We start from the raw sequence: 16,949 nt of genomic DNA, 5'->3' as shown, positions 1-16,949 counted from the left end.
GTACATGGTAATGTAGTGGTTCCCAACCTTCCTCACTCTGCGACCCTTTAATACAGTTCTTCCTGCTGTGGTGACCCCACAACGAATAAAACTATTTCATTGCTACTTTCTAACTATAACTTTGCTGTTATGAATTGCAATTAAATATCTGATCTCTGACATATGACCCCAGTGAAAGGGTCTTTTGACCCCTCAAAGGGTCATGACCCACAGACTGAGAACCAATGTGACAGACTTTTCTCTACTTGGGCTTATTTGGGTTCAAAATACCTCTCGAGTTAGGATATCCATTTTGTTTTTTCTTTAGGTTTGGGAAATTTTCTGCTAAAATTTCATTGAATAAACTGCTCCTGTCCTGTTATTTCTTCTGCTCTGTGAGTTGTTAGGTCTGTGCATTTGAACCTATTCCAGAGGTTCTGGGAGTCCACTAGTGCTCCTCAGCTCACTCTTCACATGTGGACTGTTGTCTGGACCTTACTCTACACCTCTGAAATCTGTTCTCCTTGGTTTCTGGGCGATCCTTTCCACTGTGTTCATTTGATGACTCTTCCATTTTTAGACTTTGTTTACACAGATTCTCTGGTGAGTCTCAATTTCCTTTCTGAATTTTCCTCCATGATTTTGAATTTCTCCTCACGGGCCAGTTCATCCTCTGTGGAAACTTCCCTGTCCAGGTCCTGGATTGATTTCAGGCACATCTACCTGAGTTCTCTTGACAGTCATCAGTCCTTCTTAAAAGTAGTATTCTGACGTCTTTCTCTGAGATTTCAGTTATCTAGTTATCCTTGGTATGTGGTGGTTAGCGGTGGTGAGCCTGTGGAGGTTTCTCATCTCTCTGTGTGTTTATTGGCTGTGCTTTGTGTATCTTTTGGGAGGATGTGTCCCCCAGGCTTATCCTTCTACGTTTCCCCTCTTTTAGTTTCCTTTGTTTTACTATGGGTCCTCTTGGTGAGCTGTCTTCACTTGGAGTTTTTAAACCTATGGCTACTTAGGAGGAAGACCACTTGCAGAGACACACACAATGAGCTGACAGCAGCAGGCGCAGTGTTGATGTGTAGTAGGAGACACTTGTGTCCCCAACAAGCTTCAGAGACAGTGGGGTACTGGTACTGATGTGGGAAAATACAATTTATAAAAATGTATTTTAGAGCCAAGGCGATTAATAGTGAATTAGTGAAATGAACTTACAACGGGGGAAATGGGGGGAGAATGAGTAGTAATGAGATGAAAGGTATATAATATAGTTATTATATAATGTATCATAAGGCATATGAGGAAATACTTTTGAGTGGTCATAGAGATAGGACAATCATACGCACTTTCTGGTGATTACACATTTAAAAGCACAACAGAACAACTAAAGTAAGAAAGTAATAACAATTCAATGACAAGCATAAGCAATACAACAAAAGAGAAGGCACTACGACCCCAGGTGGAGTGAGAAGGCTCCTCCCTGCCCTGGGCCTGTCTTTCCTATCAGTATCTACAGGTTGGAAGGTGGGGAGGCTAGCTGCTGGTCTCAGTTATTCGAACACATTACATGCACGGGGCTTCCCAATGAGAAGGGCTTCTGCAATGAAGTCTGTCTCCAGCTAGATGCCCCGATGCTACAACTGTACTTCTGATGCTTCGGGGACTGTTCTTTCCATGCCCAGAGCTTTCCGTGAGGCTCTGAGTGGGTAGAGCAGGCCTGTCTGCTTGTGTTGACTTTTGTCTAGCTCGTCAATTGCATCATCAATCCGCAGCATACTTAAAGTGATCAGAGGCCAGTGGTCAGGGCTGAAGACATCTTCTCTGAGAGTCAAGCTCCTATGCCACTTTCTGTTCTCATCTCCACTCTCTGGATTGCTTCAGCACTCTCTCTTCCTACATGCTACCTCCAGTATCTGGCTGCATTTTGGCCTCTCTTGGCTCTCGAGCTCTCTGCCTGTGAGAATACTTCCTGGGTGGCTACAGCTGACTTTAGCTAAGCTCACATAAGTATGATGCAACTGGGCACTGGTGCCTTGCCTCCTGATTCTGTGGGCAACAAAACAAAACAAAACAAAGCCATCCAATTAGACCAGTGGTTCTCAGGTGGTGAGCTGGGACTCACTGGGAGGAGGGTCACATATCAGATACTCTGCAAATGAGATATTTATAGAATGATTCATAACTGTAGAAAAATTATTGCTACAAAATAACAATGGAATAATGCTATGTTTGGGGAATCACCCCAACACAAGGGACTGTTTTAAAGGGTCACAGCATTAGAAAGGCCGAAAACCATTGAATTAGACTGTATCTCTCTCTCTCTCTCTTAGAGAAACAGGATCTTTCTAACAAACAAACAAACAAACAAACAATAATACAATAACAAAATCGTAGCTTCTGTCTCTCTGATTGCTTGGATGTGGTTTCTGGCTAACCATTTGTCTGTTTCTTTCTATTTATGGTTTCTGATAACTAAACTGCATGCCCTTTATTACATGAATCGTCTAGGTTACATAAATACACCCATCTATTTTAACTTCTCCTTTTGTACTGTAAAATGACATGTAAACATAACTATAAAATATTAATCAGAACCCCAATAACAGTAAAAAGGAAGACCACAGTGCAATTAATAAATGATGTACTTCAGTCTGGCCATGTTCCAGCATGGCGACACTAAACCACAACAAGGGTCCAAGTGTTTACATCTACTTGCAATGTATACATTTAAATTTGAGAACAACAGGATAAGCAACCCTCTACTGAAACAAGCACCTCCAAATGTGGTACTACCAAGTAATTTTTTCCCCAAATGGTTCAAAAGGATCCCAAGTATAATGACCTCCTGCGGCACAACACAGCTGCATTCCTGGAAAATGCAGTATCAGTTAAAATGAATAAAAATGCCATGTTTCTAAATAAAAGAGTCAGGTTTTCCCTCTTCATAAATGTCTGCATGTGGGACATTTGAAAGGGACGCCAGCACTTGACTGTGCTTTGCTTCGCTGGCTGCATTCTGCCTGACAGCAGCCGTGCTGCATTTTCTGAGGAAATCAGACCCTCCACACAATTCCAACATGCCCCCTAGAGGTTAGTACCACCAGGAAACGCTATTTTTTGTAAGTGTCAGTGCCTTGCATCAATGGTATTGTCAGTGCCTGCCTGAGCTTGAAGAAGATGTCTATCTACCCACCCTGCGCTCAGGGCTTCTTTTAGCTGAGAACTGGACTACACTTGGACCCCACGATTATCCAGTAATAGACCTTATTTAAAACCCTGTACAAATTATCTTTGTGTGCAGAGAACTAGAGACAGCTGTCCTGATAACCACATTCCTCTCTGTATCTACTTCCCCTAAAAAGACCTCCTCCTGTACCTCCAGGTAACCAGGATCAAACTGGGAAGTTATGGCCATTTTTTTTTTTTTTTTTTTACCCACACTAACAGAACCACGCTAAAGCAAGTATCTAAAGTCATCTACATACGGCACTGAAGTACTTGGCTGTGTGTTTATTTGGAAGAATATCATCCTAATTAAATTTTGAGTAGGCACTTATTGAAAAAAACGTGGCTTCTCTTTCTTGAGAAGCCTATGTCTAAAGTATATGTATTTAGGGCAAAGGTCAGAAAGAACTTAGTTTGAGAACTGAAAAAAAAGCGATCTAAGTATTTTAAGTATTTCATTATTGGAAATTTCACCTTCTGTTATGATCCTATGGATTCCTTGTTAAATGAGCACCCACCTGCAAAAGCAGCATGGTTATAGATAAGCTGACTTTAAAGAAAGGCTACAGAGATTCTCTTTACACAGAAGGATTTACAGCTTACCGGAAAGTCACCACAGCCGCCCTTTGAACATATGGTTGTCTCAGAGTTAAAATTCCATTTAAAACAATGAATGAAGAGGTTCATCCAAGAAGATGGGCCACTGGGTAAAATGCTTCCCAGGCAAGTGTGAAGACCTGAATTCATATCCCTGGCACTCACGTGAGAAGCTGGGGGCAGTAGTGGCCTGCATTTAATGCCAGTAGTTGGAGGCAGAGACAGGGCAACTGCAGAGAAAACTGGCTAGTGACTCTGGGTTCAGAGACTCCACTGCAGTGAACAGAGAGAGATTGGGACACACACCTAATGTAAATCTCCACACACATGCACACAGATGCATCGATTCGGACATGGGACACACATGCGTGTGCACAAAAAATAAACAACATCAAAAAAACAAAAAACAACCCAAACCTTGAATTAGTGCTTGAATATCAATTAAATTTACACACATTATAAAAGACTTAAAAAAATCCTCCTAGAAAATTATTTAGACCTAATAAATGAAATGGTTAATAGCCAGCCTCGTTACTAATTTACAATAAAGTCTGTAACACCAATCTTTTAAAGAAAATAATCTTAATGTGGTTTGTTTATTTACTCATAAATGCAATTGGGAAAAGATTACCATATCTATGCACAGGTACTACACTGTGATCAAAAGCAAGCGCATATGTGGGTATATAATACAGACATTCAATTTTCAACACTGGGATTTCTAATTTATCCAGATAAACACTGACCCTTTGTGCTTGGACACATGAGCTGTGTTGTACTGAAAGTCACTCAGTTTGGTTGTAAAGCAACTGGGTACACACTCTACCTCTAAAACCATCTATCTCTTATGAAAGAATGTCACAGGTCACAATTCCTATCACCAAGAAAATGCTGGTGCCGACAACCAACCTTCACACTTACTAAAAGATGATCTGAAAACCTCATCAGATGACGCAGCCTCCTCCATGTAGGGCAGGGCAGCTGTGACGTGACACCTGCACTCACCTGGTGCTCGGCCGCTTCTGTAAGGCTTTGTCCAGGATGAGGGACGGGGCGCTTCTCCTCCTTTCTGCGAGTGTTTTCATTTTCTGTTGAGGGGGGAAAAAAATCAAAATAATGACCAGATGGCTCGTGAAGGAATTAAATGTTGGTTTTCAAACCAATTCAGCAGAATTTCACGTTGACCATCAAAGACTCTACAACTTCCGTTACGGATCTAAAGCAGCCACCTTTAGGACCACAGTATTAACGTGAGGTACAAGCCGTTTTTATTGCCAGGGAATTAAAAAGAAAAAAAGAAAAGTAAAAGAAGAGAAACCCCACCATAGCCTTTTGTCTATACACGCTGCGGGGTTGGTGGTTCTTAGCCTTGCTCGGGCTGCGACCTTTCACTGCAGCCCCTCATGCTGTGGTGAGCCGCGACGTAAGGTTATTTTCATTGCTAATTCTCAGCTGTAACTTTGCTGCTGTGCAGTGAACTGTAATGTAAATCTCTTGTATACAGGATATTTGATATACAAACCCTGTGAAAGGCTGTTCTACCCCAAGGGGTCAGGAACCACAGGCCGGGGACTGCTGTGCTAGACAGACATGAACCCTTTCATTTATATTCCAAGCTATCATGGGAGATACATTTTGACTCCATTTCATGGTGATCGCATGTTCCCAACTAAGCTTCAGTGGAGGTCAGATAAAGGAAAGGAGTACCAGTTAACGCCCAAGCCATAGTGAATAGGCCCTTTTTTTGTTTGTGCAAGGTTTATCTATTTTTATGTGTATGAGTATTTGTTAGCGCGTACCTATTGTACATCATATGTATGTAGTACCAGTGGAGGCCTGAAGGGGGCCTCAGATCCCCTGGAACCGGGGTTACAGGTGGTTGTGAGCCACTGTGTGAGTGCTGAGAACTGAAGCCCAGTCCTCTGCAGGAGCATCAAGAATCCTTAACCACTGAGCCATCTCTCCACCGCAGCAACAGACTCTTAGTACACATGTAATCAACTCTATTTTACATTCAGATATTCACACACATGGATACTTTAACTCTTAAGAAAAATCTGTTCTCTATTTAGATAATTTATAAGGAGCAAGATAGGCTTGATATTTCAAGTTCTCTATTTTTTTAATGGTGCCAGAAATAAACATTTATTTTTAAGGTTATAATGTAATTACTACACTTCTCTCTTCCCTTTCTTCACTCCAAGCCTTCCTATATACCCTTCATGTTCTCCTTCAAATTCACAGCTTCTTTTTTCACTATGTATACATATATATTCCTAAATATAACCTGTTCATGTATGATGTTCATGTACATATGTTCATGTATGTTTTCAGGGATGACCATTTGGCACTGGACAACCAATTTGCATGCTTTTCCCTGGGGATACCACAGACATAGTTTCGTTAATGCTCCTTGTTATAAGAGCTCTTAGATAACACCAGACACCACACAGTACCCTATGAAGGACTGACTGCATGCCTCAAAATGGAGTATTATTGTACTATTTTATGATAAGCTTCTTCTTTTTTTTTAAAAAAAAATTTTAATTCTGTATTTTCCTCATTTACATTTCCAATGCTATCCCAAAAGTCCCCCATACCCTCCCCCCGCCCCCGACTCCCCTACCCACCCACTCCCACTTCTTGGCCCTGGCGTTCCCCTGTACTGAGTCATATAAAGCTTGCACGACCAATGGGCCTCTCTTTCCAGTGATGGCTGACTAGGCCATCTTCTGATACATATGCAGCTAGAGACAAGAGCTCCGGGGTACTGGTTAGTTCAGAATGTTGTTCCACCTATAGGGTTGCAGATCCCTTTAGCTACTTGGGTACTTTCTCTAGCTCCTCCATTGGGGGCCCTGTGATCCATCCAATAGCTGACTGTGAGCATCCACTTCTGTGTTTGCTAGGCCCCGGCATAGTCTCACAAGAGACAGCTATATCAGGGTCCTTTCAGCAAAATCTTGTTAGTGTATGCAATGGTGTCAGCGTTTGGAGGCTGATTATGGGATGGATCCCTGGATATGGCAGTCTCTAGATGGTCCATCCTTTTGTCTCAGCTCCAAACTTTGCAAGTTCTCTATTTTTAATAACTGAAAATTTGGTGACAAATGAGAATCTATTCAACTTGAGTTATCCAGATAACTATTCTCTAATTAAAGAATATATATGCAAATAGCTGTGGATACACTCAGAGAGCCTGCTTCTAGAGATTGGTAAAGTTAACAGAAATCACAAACAGCCATGATTAAACTTCAGGCCACACGACAAAAGCCACCCTTCCTGCTATATCCTCTTCCCAGCATGGCCCAGGATCGGACTTACCCAAGAGCTTGGAACACCCATGTTTGAGAACCGGACATGGCTGTCGTAGTAACCATACAAAACTAACTAGCTGCTGGCTCAGGGTCAGCATCTCATTGTGTGTGTGTCACAAAAGAATTAACCCATTTTTAGCTAGTAAATAAAACAAGATACTAACACAGGGGCAGAAGAATCATCCTTTAGTTGGATGATACACTTCTTTATTACAATTCTTACTCCCCAAATTCATCATGTTCACAGGGACCTCCCAAATTATTGCTGTCACTGCTGCTCTGGACTTATTACTGGGGCTACTTCAACCAATCCTTTGTCTCCTACGTGGATGCTCTCTCCTCGTATCTCTCAAACACATCTGACACGGCAGCTGAAGCAATTACACAGAACAACAAAGACCAGGAAACAAATGGGATTAAGAAATGGAGACTCCCAGACTCCTGGGTCAGGCATTATTGACCATGAACCAGTAACAGGTTCCAGGTTACAAAGGGAAACCAAGTCTGCATGGTGTGTGTATTTGGTGCCTCCCTCACAGGAATAGCATATAGCTCCTCAACTGTAGCAATTTCAACAACTAAGCTCATACATCACAGTGTTCAAAGCCCACCTCCCCGTGCCCATTAGTCATATCAATCTGACATCCCAAGGCTGCAGCGACCGTCTTCCTGCATGAGCAGCCTCAGTACTAGAAGACAGAGCCGATTTTACTACGAAAGGTGCAGGCTGTTAATGTCATCAGAGCTGTTTCAGACTCTTTTTCAGGACTCCTTTCTTCTGGCTTTGTCTTGAACCCCCCCCCCCCCCACCCCCAGTCTGGCCCCACTTTGCTCATTTTTGTTATTGTGAAATTCGAAATGTAAGCAATTCTACTGGCCCTACTGCAGGGAGCGCCTTGCCACCTGTGTGACCTTGGGGACTCGCTGACCTTATCTGTGGGGTTGCCTCTGGGGCCTCTCCATTACTATCAGCAAACTTAAGTCCTAGAGCAGTTCTTCACCTGTCCATGGTTTCTAATTCTGAACTCTGCATTCCGGCTTGATCAAGAATTTGGAAAGAATTGGGAGAGCCTTGAAATGTAAAGAACACACACACACACACACACCCTAAACAAACAACAAACAAAAATCCTAAACCCCATAACAACGAGCTTCTTTATTTGGTAATAGATGTTTCCATGGTAGTGCAGCCCTGTTACACATAGGAAATGAGCATCCATGTTAAGAACAAGGCAGGGTGGAATGGGAAAGACTCTTGGAAGGAGATTTGGGGGTAACCTGGGCTAATGTGTAATTTTAAACTCACAAAAGCTGCAAGCTAGTTTTTTTTCCACAGAATTTCAAAGACCCTGAAATGGATTCCTTAAAAAACTAATGATTAGCTGGGCGGTGGCGGCACACACCTTTAATCCCAGCACTTGGGAGGCAGAAGCAGGTGGATTTCTGAGTTCGAGGCCAGCCTGGTCTACAGAGTGAATTCTAGGACAGCCAGGGCTACACAGAGAAACCCTGTCTCGAAAAACAAAAACAAACAAAACAAAACAAAACACCCCCAAAACCAAAAAACTGTGTGATTTAAGAACATCTTCCTGAGAGTTATTAAAACATGAACATGGGTAATTAAAAAACAAACAAACAAACAAACAAACAAAAAACCAGTGACATATGTTCCTTTGTAAAGGTATTTTAAATAATTTTTTCATGGAAACCACATAAAAAAACATTCTTAGATACAGTGATTATATTCTATCCACCTCACCCAGTTAGATTCATACAGAAGGGGATGCAACAAAATCACAGAGAGAATACCACTATTGACTGAAGTCTTAGAGTCAGACCTTACGCCAACAAAGTCATACAAGCTAAGACAATTCCATCCCTTCTACGGCTTCCTACTGTCTGGGAAACAAGAACATTTGGACTACACAGTTTCTTAAGTCATTCAATGTTATTATTTCTGATATTCTACCTGGAATTGAAAAAAAGAAAAGAAAAAAGAAAGGAAAAGCATTATATGAACCATTTACAATCTACAGGATTCACTTTGCCCACAATTAACCAAAGCCTCAGGAGTGGCCGATATAACCGAAAGTATAATGGAGTAGGTGTTATTCATTCAGAGCCATAGATCTCTATCGCTTATGTGGGAAAGCCAAAGGCCTACAGGGGCTTTGACATGAAGCCACTGGCCTTCCTTCACTCAGGCAATGAGAACTTGGACTTCCTATTTGTCTAGAAGGACATGGAATTGGGCAGGTTGGAATAAGACGAGACCGGATTCCTTTGTAAACGTGTAGTAGTGCAAGCTTGTCAGGTCAGGCTGCACTAGGCCAGCCATGTTTACAGCTGTTCTAAGGTCAATTATGGCGTGAACTGCAAACACTGTATGTTTTGTTGACTGACAAATTACTATCCAGTTTCTTATTATTTTCTTCTTTTCTGAATTTAAGCATTTGATGTTTAGAGCAATGTGACATCATAGTGGATGCAAGCTGGAGGGGAAATATTTTTCTTTTAAAGCTCATCGTTTATCTTAAAAAACAAATTAAGATATTCAAAGAGAAAAAAGGTAGTAATCTTTTATAAAATGCATAAACTATACATCAAAAAGCAATTGTATGCATCTTTGGGAAATGAGCTCCGTGTGATACCATTTATTCAGTGTGAAGCAGCTCCAGAATTAACAAGAATTTTGGGCTGAAAAATCAAACAAACATGAAATAGTATTCTCTGTCTACTCCATTATCCCCAAATAGGATAATATCTTAAAAGAAAGTGTAGTAAAAAATTGTGACTACCTTGTCAAACCTGTCCCTCTTTCCAAGCAGCCGCGATTTGGATAGGCATGGGATGCACATTAGGGACAAAAGCAAGCTTTGGTTTTTATGCTGTCTCCTCTGAAGCTATATTTAGTTTGGCAGGTCAAAAGAACGATTCCTCCCAAGAGCAAATGGGCAGAGGTCAGAACTGCAGATGAGAATGAAAAGCATGTGATTCGTGTTTTGGTTTGTATTTCCAACATAACCCAAAGCTTCAGCGATGTTTCCCACCCCAAGCCATCGCTGTCAGCGGGATTCATCCGACATCCGACTCTCGGGGTTCCCACCTCAATTAATGTGCTCCGCAAACGTTACACAACCTTTCTCGTGGCATCTGTCTGCCCCTTCCCAGACAACAGGGACTACCTCCTCTTCCAAAAGTGCCCGCTTTCTTCAGCAATTATTTATTGAAACTCCAATTTGCATTTCCAAGCTTAGTGTAACATCGGCATAAACTGTAGTTAATAAACAGCAGAGGGCGTGATGTGAATTTTAAAGCCTCGTCATTTACCACATCGAGACCAGTGCAAACACACACACACACACACACACACACACACACACACACACACACACACAGAGAGAGAGAGAGAGAGGGAGAGAGAGAGAGAGAGAGAGAGAGAGAGAGAGAGAGAGACGCTCCAAGGCATAGTACTCACACCTGTAACCCCTGCACTTGAGAGCCACAATAGGAAGATGGCTGTGAGTTAGAGGCTAGCCAAGGCTACACAGTAAGGTCCCAATGGAAGGGGGGGGGGGGGAGGAAGGAGCGAGGGAGGGAGGGAACGAGGGAGGGAGGAAGCATCTTTAACAGATTCTGTGAAATGGGGGCATTTGTGAAGGAACTAGACAGCAAGCAACACTCCTGTCCACTGGAAGCTATTCTTACACACCCTGCTACCATCACTTGATTGCGCCTTGGCAAATATCTGTCTAATGATCTAGCAAGTATTTATTAGCCATCAACAAACTGTGCCAGGATAACTGGATAATTACATGCAAAGAAATGAAGTTGGGTTTGTAGCTCATGCCACATAACAACTGACTCAAAAGTGACAAAAAGCAGGAGCGACTATAAAAACCCTACAAAATACAAGCCATCTTGGTCACTTTCAATGAGACAGCCAGCTGCTTCTTCATGTAACACCGCAAACACAAGCAACAAAAGAACAAAACGGGTAGACTGTGTACTGTTCACACTGAATGCTTGCACAGAATGGGGATGGTAAATTATACCTACGTTAAGTGACTCATATCTAGAATATGTAAATAGCTATTAGAACTCAGTCATAGAGGCCAATTACCCAAGTGGAAATAAGGTGAAAGATATGATTTCTGAGAAGACATGAATACACATGAAAAACTGTTCAACACCATTAGCCACCAGGGAAATAAAAATCATGGTGAGCTACCGCTTTATCCACACAGGGATGCCAATATTAAGAAAGACAGTTTTCTGTTCATAGAGACACCAGACTATTATACACTGCTGTCTCATTCCAAGTTGGATCAGTTACTCTCGAAGAGAGTGCAAAGTCCCGCAATTGGTTAACCACGTGTATGATCCTGCAATTCACGCCAAGGAATATCCCTTCAAGAGAAGTGAAGACGTATGATCATACAAAGGCTTGCACACCATCATTCACTGCAGCATCGCAGAAACACCCACACTTAAGAATCAGTAAGCCCAATGTCTCATGCTACATCTGAAATATTACTTGGTAATAAAAGAAGTACTAATAGGCACTATGGCACGACCTGTCTGAAACTTGAAAACATTATGCCAATTTAGGGGAGACAGTCATAAAGGACCATGTCGTATGGATCCCACTTATAGAGGCTGTGTAGAACAAAAGGTTTGACAGAAACGAACTGTAGGTTAGTGTTTGTCCTGAGCTTGGGAAAGTGGGGCAAAAGGAGATGACTCAGAGTTGTGAGTTCTTTATGAGGTAATCAATGCACCCTGTAGCTTCTTGTATTATGAATGCTAATCATGTTCCCCAGAAACTGTTTCTACGAGAGTACCTGCATGTAGCTTCTGGGAACCTGCCCCAAGTTGGTTCTGATTGGTAAATAATGATGCTGGCAGCCAATGGCTGGGCAGGGCAGATAGAGGCAGAGCTTTTAGGACTCCTGGGCTTGGAACAGAAAAGGAGAAGAAAGAGCGCTCCCATGTTGGGAGTGATGGAGGAGAGGAGTCACCATGCCTGAAAAGAGCAGAGGAGAGGGGCTGTTATAGCAACCATGTGAAGGAACCAGGAGAATGTGGCCCAGAGCACTGCCCAACTGGACCCAGGGAAGCCAGGGTAGAATAAAGAATTTTGTAAATGATAACTTGGGATTATCAATGGTAGGTAGATTAAAACGTGTGGCAATTAGGAAGTGGCCCAGCTATTGCGCTGTTTAAGGTATATCAAAATATAAAGGCTGAGTGTGTTTTTCATTCAGGAACCTAAACCATTGAGGCAGGTAGTGAACAGGTGCCAATGGGATTTACATATAAAATACATTGCTACAATGCCCTAAGACCAATGCATAATTAAAGAACCAATGCAGAAATCAATGACTGTACACTTGAGGCAGGAGAATTGTGCAGCATTTCAATTGTGCGTTTAATAAAGAATAAAATTTAAGAAAAAAAATCTAACTACGTGTTCACTAAACCACTAGGCTCTGTCTCAGCAAACTCATTTGGGACCAGAAGTGAGAATATTCTAACAGCCACCCAATGGATACTATGTGGACATGTAAAACTGACTGCTCTTTATATGGGAGCAGTAGAGAGCTCGGGGGCTCTGTATGAAACTCAAGCTGGCCTGACTACTTGTTGGAGTTTGCTGTCACCCACTCCCTTAGGTGTATGCATGGCAGGTCATCAGGAGTTGCTAGGTAACAGTGGTTACCATTACTTACACGTAGGCCTATCAGGTGGTGAGTGTACCTATACAAGGAAACCGATTTACAAACAGGCAGCTGAAGGAACAAGCTGGCTTTTTCATCAACTCAGAAAACATTTTATTAATTTTTTGGTGTTTCATTGCTTAAAAAGATGTATTCAATAAAGGGAGGAACAAAGAACACATCCCTCTAGTGTTCTCCAGAAAATGCTGCTGGGTCAATAACAAGTGTTTTTCTTCTCTTAAAAGTTATTTAATTTCAATATTTTAAAAATTGTCAAGTCTGCCTCTGTTTCCTTCCCTGTAACTCTTCCCCTGCCCCAGTACTACTTCCTCCTGCCTTCGTGTGCAAAACAAAACCAGACAGACACAAACCCCATTGAATCCATTTAGCACTGCCTTGGATGAAGGCAGGGCCACCTGCTGGAGACTTAAGGAAAGGGACCCAACCTTCCTGGCAGCCATCACTTGGCACTCAGCTAGGAGGGGACAAGGGACCCCATCTATAGTTGGATTTTTCTCTGGCTTGAATTTGTGCATACAACCACAGCTGTTTGAGTTTATGTGTAGCATGTCCAGAAACACCTTGTGGACTTTCATTTGTTTGTTCATTTGTTTGTTTGTTTTTCTGCAGTCATCTACCATCTCTGGCTTTTACAATCTTTTTCGCCCTCTTCCAAGATGATCCCCAAGGCTTGGGAGGAAAGGGTATTATACAGATGTCCCATTCTGGGATGGCTACTCTAGACTTCTATTCTCTGCATGTTGACCATCTGGAGGCCTCTCTGCTAATTGTCATTTCCACAGAAAGAAGGTTCTCTGATGAGGGCTGAGTCGTGTACTAACTTATTGATGTAGGGTGAGCATTTAGAAGACAGTCTGATACTATGTCCACTTAGCAGGATAATGCTAGTAGAGCTTCTATTAGGGCCTATGACTTAGCACTCACAAGTTCATGGGACAGTTCACAGAACCAGACATGAGTCTCATTTTGTGAGGGTAGGCCTTAAATTCAATCAGAAAATGGTTGGTTACCCCCATAACACTCATGCTGTAATTTCACTAGTGGGTGTGTGTTGTCAGGCCAGTCGTCACTGTAGTTCACAAGGTTCACAGCTGGGCATGGCTGATGATTGCTTCTGTCCTCTGTTGTGTCCAGAGCACCCTGCCAACACTGTGAAAGCTAGCTAGGAGGAACAGTACTTCCTGGCCAGTATCAGCTCTACTCCTCCACCCTCTCAGAGGCAATAGGATCTTACCTCCGAGTTCTGGAGGGTAACCAGAAGCAACCACAATAGTCATTATGCTTTGTTTTTTTTTTTTTTTTAGGGGTGGCAGTGGCAGTGGTGGTGTCTATAGGATCTTACTGATCAACAACTCATAAAAGGGAATTACCTATCTGGCATCAGACATTTAATTTGTTAGCTGATTCTGCCTGGGAGAGGCACTGCTGTCCCTCTCCCTAGTCTAGGGTAACTCCACTTAAACTCTTTGAAACTCTGTTTATGTTTATATGGAAAGAAACCCCTATAGATATAAGTCTCCACAGGGCTTTTTCAAAGGTCTATAGATGGAACCCTCTCTATGTAAAAATCCCACCTTACATATAAGTTCTCATTAGAATGTTAATTGAATGTCCACTGAATGCTATGGCCCTGCTTTATTCACCTTACACATGAGTTCAAATCTGGCATTCTTAGCCTTCCCCATAAGTAAACATAAATAAATACTATCAAAAGAAAGGGCTAGGATGGAAGATTTAAGTAGAGGTGAACTGTAACTTTTCATGGTTTATTTAGAGATTAAAAAAAATCAAATACTTCAAACTTTACAGAAGTTTTACAAACTAACATCACCCTTGAGCTTTTTAAAGCAAGCAAGAACAACATTAAAATGAGAGATTTGAGGAAATCGTTTAAAGAACTACAGATCTTCACAGCTACAAAAATACTGGATCAAGTTTACAAACTAACTGGCTCAAATTTGACTACTAATCCTTTTGTGACCAGTCTGTGCGATTCAGGCAAGCAGTGAACTCTCTCTCTCTCGTTCCCTGCATGCCTGCAGTATTTATTTGTGGAGACATACTCAAGCCACTGCACAATTATAGTTCAAAAACATTGGCTCTGCAGTGAGAAAAGAATTATTTTTAACCTTGCACCTTGCTTCTGGATCCTACTATCACAACAAAATTTTGAGCGCTGGGTGAGGTGATACTACTTCCAGCTATTGTCAGTTCAGCCTGTGCTAAGTATAATGTTTTATATATTCATAAACAGTCCCATCCAGAATCAGTCTGGACTCTTAGCTCAACCAAACATCACAATAACGACTAAGGTTAACGTTCCTTCGGACGGTAGGATAGAAACATTTTTACTCATGGCTCTTTGTTATTTCCTCAAAACCATTGTTTTGAAGAACAACAAATCAAGAGTCTACATAATGCAGCAGACACTGGGCCCTACTTCCATGACATCATTTCTCAGATTCTCTCTAAAATAGACCCAATTCCTGCCCTATCTGTGTGCATGTATAAAAGATTCCCGAGCTGAAAAGTACTGTGATATTAGGGCACACATTCAAGACTTACAGTAGTGTCTATACATGAGAGAGCATCACACTCTCCCTTACACATTCTTTGTTCCTCTTCCTCCATCTCTACCCACAATGCATTCTGTCCTATCATCACGATGAGCTTTAGAACTGGCTGGGCTGTGGTCTCTATCAAAGCCACCAGCTTCACCCTTTGGCCACACTTCCCTTTCAAAAGCAGTACTCAAGTATACAGGTCAACCATAGACGCTTTATGCCTTAGAGCAAGGTTCTGCTGAAGTTTTTCACATCGTGGCCAACACATAATGGTGTTGTTCTTACAGTCATGACACTCTATGACAAACATAGGTACAGTTGGGCTATTCCAATACCCACCTGTCTGAGGGCCAAGGGTTTAAAGGTATGAGGCATACTGCAATGACTGGGAAGATTCACCTTTTAACATAGTCTTGATTTTCCACACTTAGAGGGAAACGGTGTTATGATCAACAGAACCACATCAGGGTATGTCTGGACTTAGATATGGTGTCATCTAGTAGTGTTCTTCTCCACATTCAGGTGTAAAGTGGCCACTAGAGAGGGAGAAGAGGGAATACTAGGGCCCTCTTGCTGTAAATGGGCCCCAGGTAAATCAGGAAAGCACAGGCTGTGGAGAAGTTGGGTTTTTTAGATCTTCATCTGTGAGCTGATGTGGTGGCACATACCTCCCATTCCCAGAGTCTTCTTGAGTGACCCAGACATCTAAAAACAGCTTTTATGTCCAGTTATACCGTGTGACAGGTGTCTGTCAAAATTAGGTCAGGACTGCTCAGCTCACTATTGACACGCAGTGCTGACGGGGCTGCCTCTGCTGTTGGCTGGATGTTTCTAAGCTAAACTTATCCTGAAGAAAATAAGGCTGAGACAAAATTTAAAAATAACCTGGGCTGTGCTGCCTACAAGCACCATTGGGGTGGAAGGCAGAAGTCAGTAAGGGACCCTTTCTGCTTCCCCTGCCTTCCAGATTGTGGCAGAGCCTTCCATACAAGAACAAATCTAAAGATTACCCTACCCTAGTTTCAGACAAACATTAGAGTTGTGACTACCATAGAGAGCCTGCTCTCTCTAAGTGTCTTAAACATACAGGGACTCCTAGAATTCTAATCTTGAGCATGAGAGACCCAACAGAAACAGCAAGAAAGCAAGCTTTTCCTACAGTACAAGTTTATTTTAGATGCATTTTAGACATGATGGGTGTATTTCAAGACACTTCACAAAGTAACAAAATGATGTATCTGTATGTACACACACACACACACACACACTCACATGCATGCATGTGTGTCTTCAAAGTACTATAGATATGGAATGAGTGTATGTCCATGTATATGTCTATACACCTGACTTTAAACAGCTGCTTTTGGTAGTATTTAATATTTAGTAATAAATGTTAGGGTCCACAAAGGTTGAAAAACAATGCCAGCTGTATAATTACATGTCTCCAGTAAGTTGTGACACATGACACATTTACAATCAATCAATCAATTAATCAATCAATCAATCCAACACATCCTGACAAGGTCAAGAGC

General features: G+C 42.0%; 1 protein-coding gene across 1 annotated transcript in view; it reads right to left on the bottom strand.

Moving 5' to 3' along the window:
* Nucleotides 1–16,949, bottom strand: part of Arhgap20 (Rho GTPase activating protein 20) — an 87,709-nt gene that overhangs the window by 62,441 nt on the left and 8,319 nt on the right. Inside the window, exon 2 of the mRNA NM_175535.4 lies at nucleotides 4,801–4,883. Coding sequence (NP_780744.2) covers nucleotides 4,801–4,883 — 83 coding nt within the window. The remainder of the gene's footprint in view (nucleotides 1–4,800; nucleotides 4,884–16,949) is intronic.

The sequence above is a fragment of the Mus musculus genome, chromosome 9 (assembly GCF_000001635.26).
Source record: "Mus musculus strain C57BL/6J chromosome 9, GRCm38.p6 C57BL/6J".
NCBI classification, from domain to species: Eukaryota; Metazoa; Chordata; class Mammalia; order Rodentia; family Muridae; genus Mus; species Mus musculus.
This window is presented reverse-complemented; position numbering and strand designations above follow the sequence as displayed.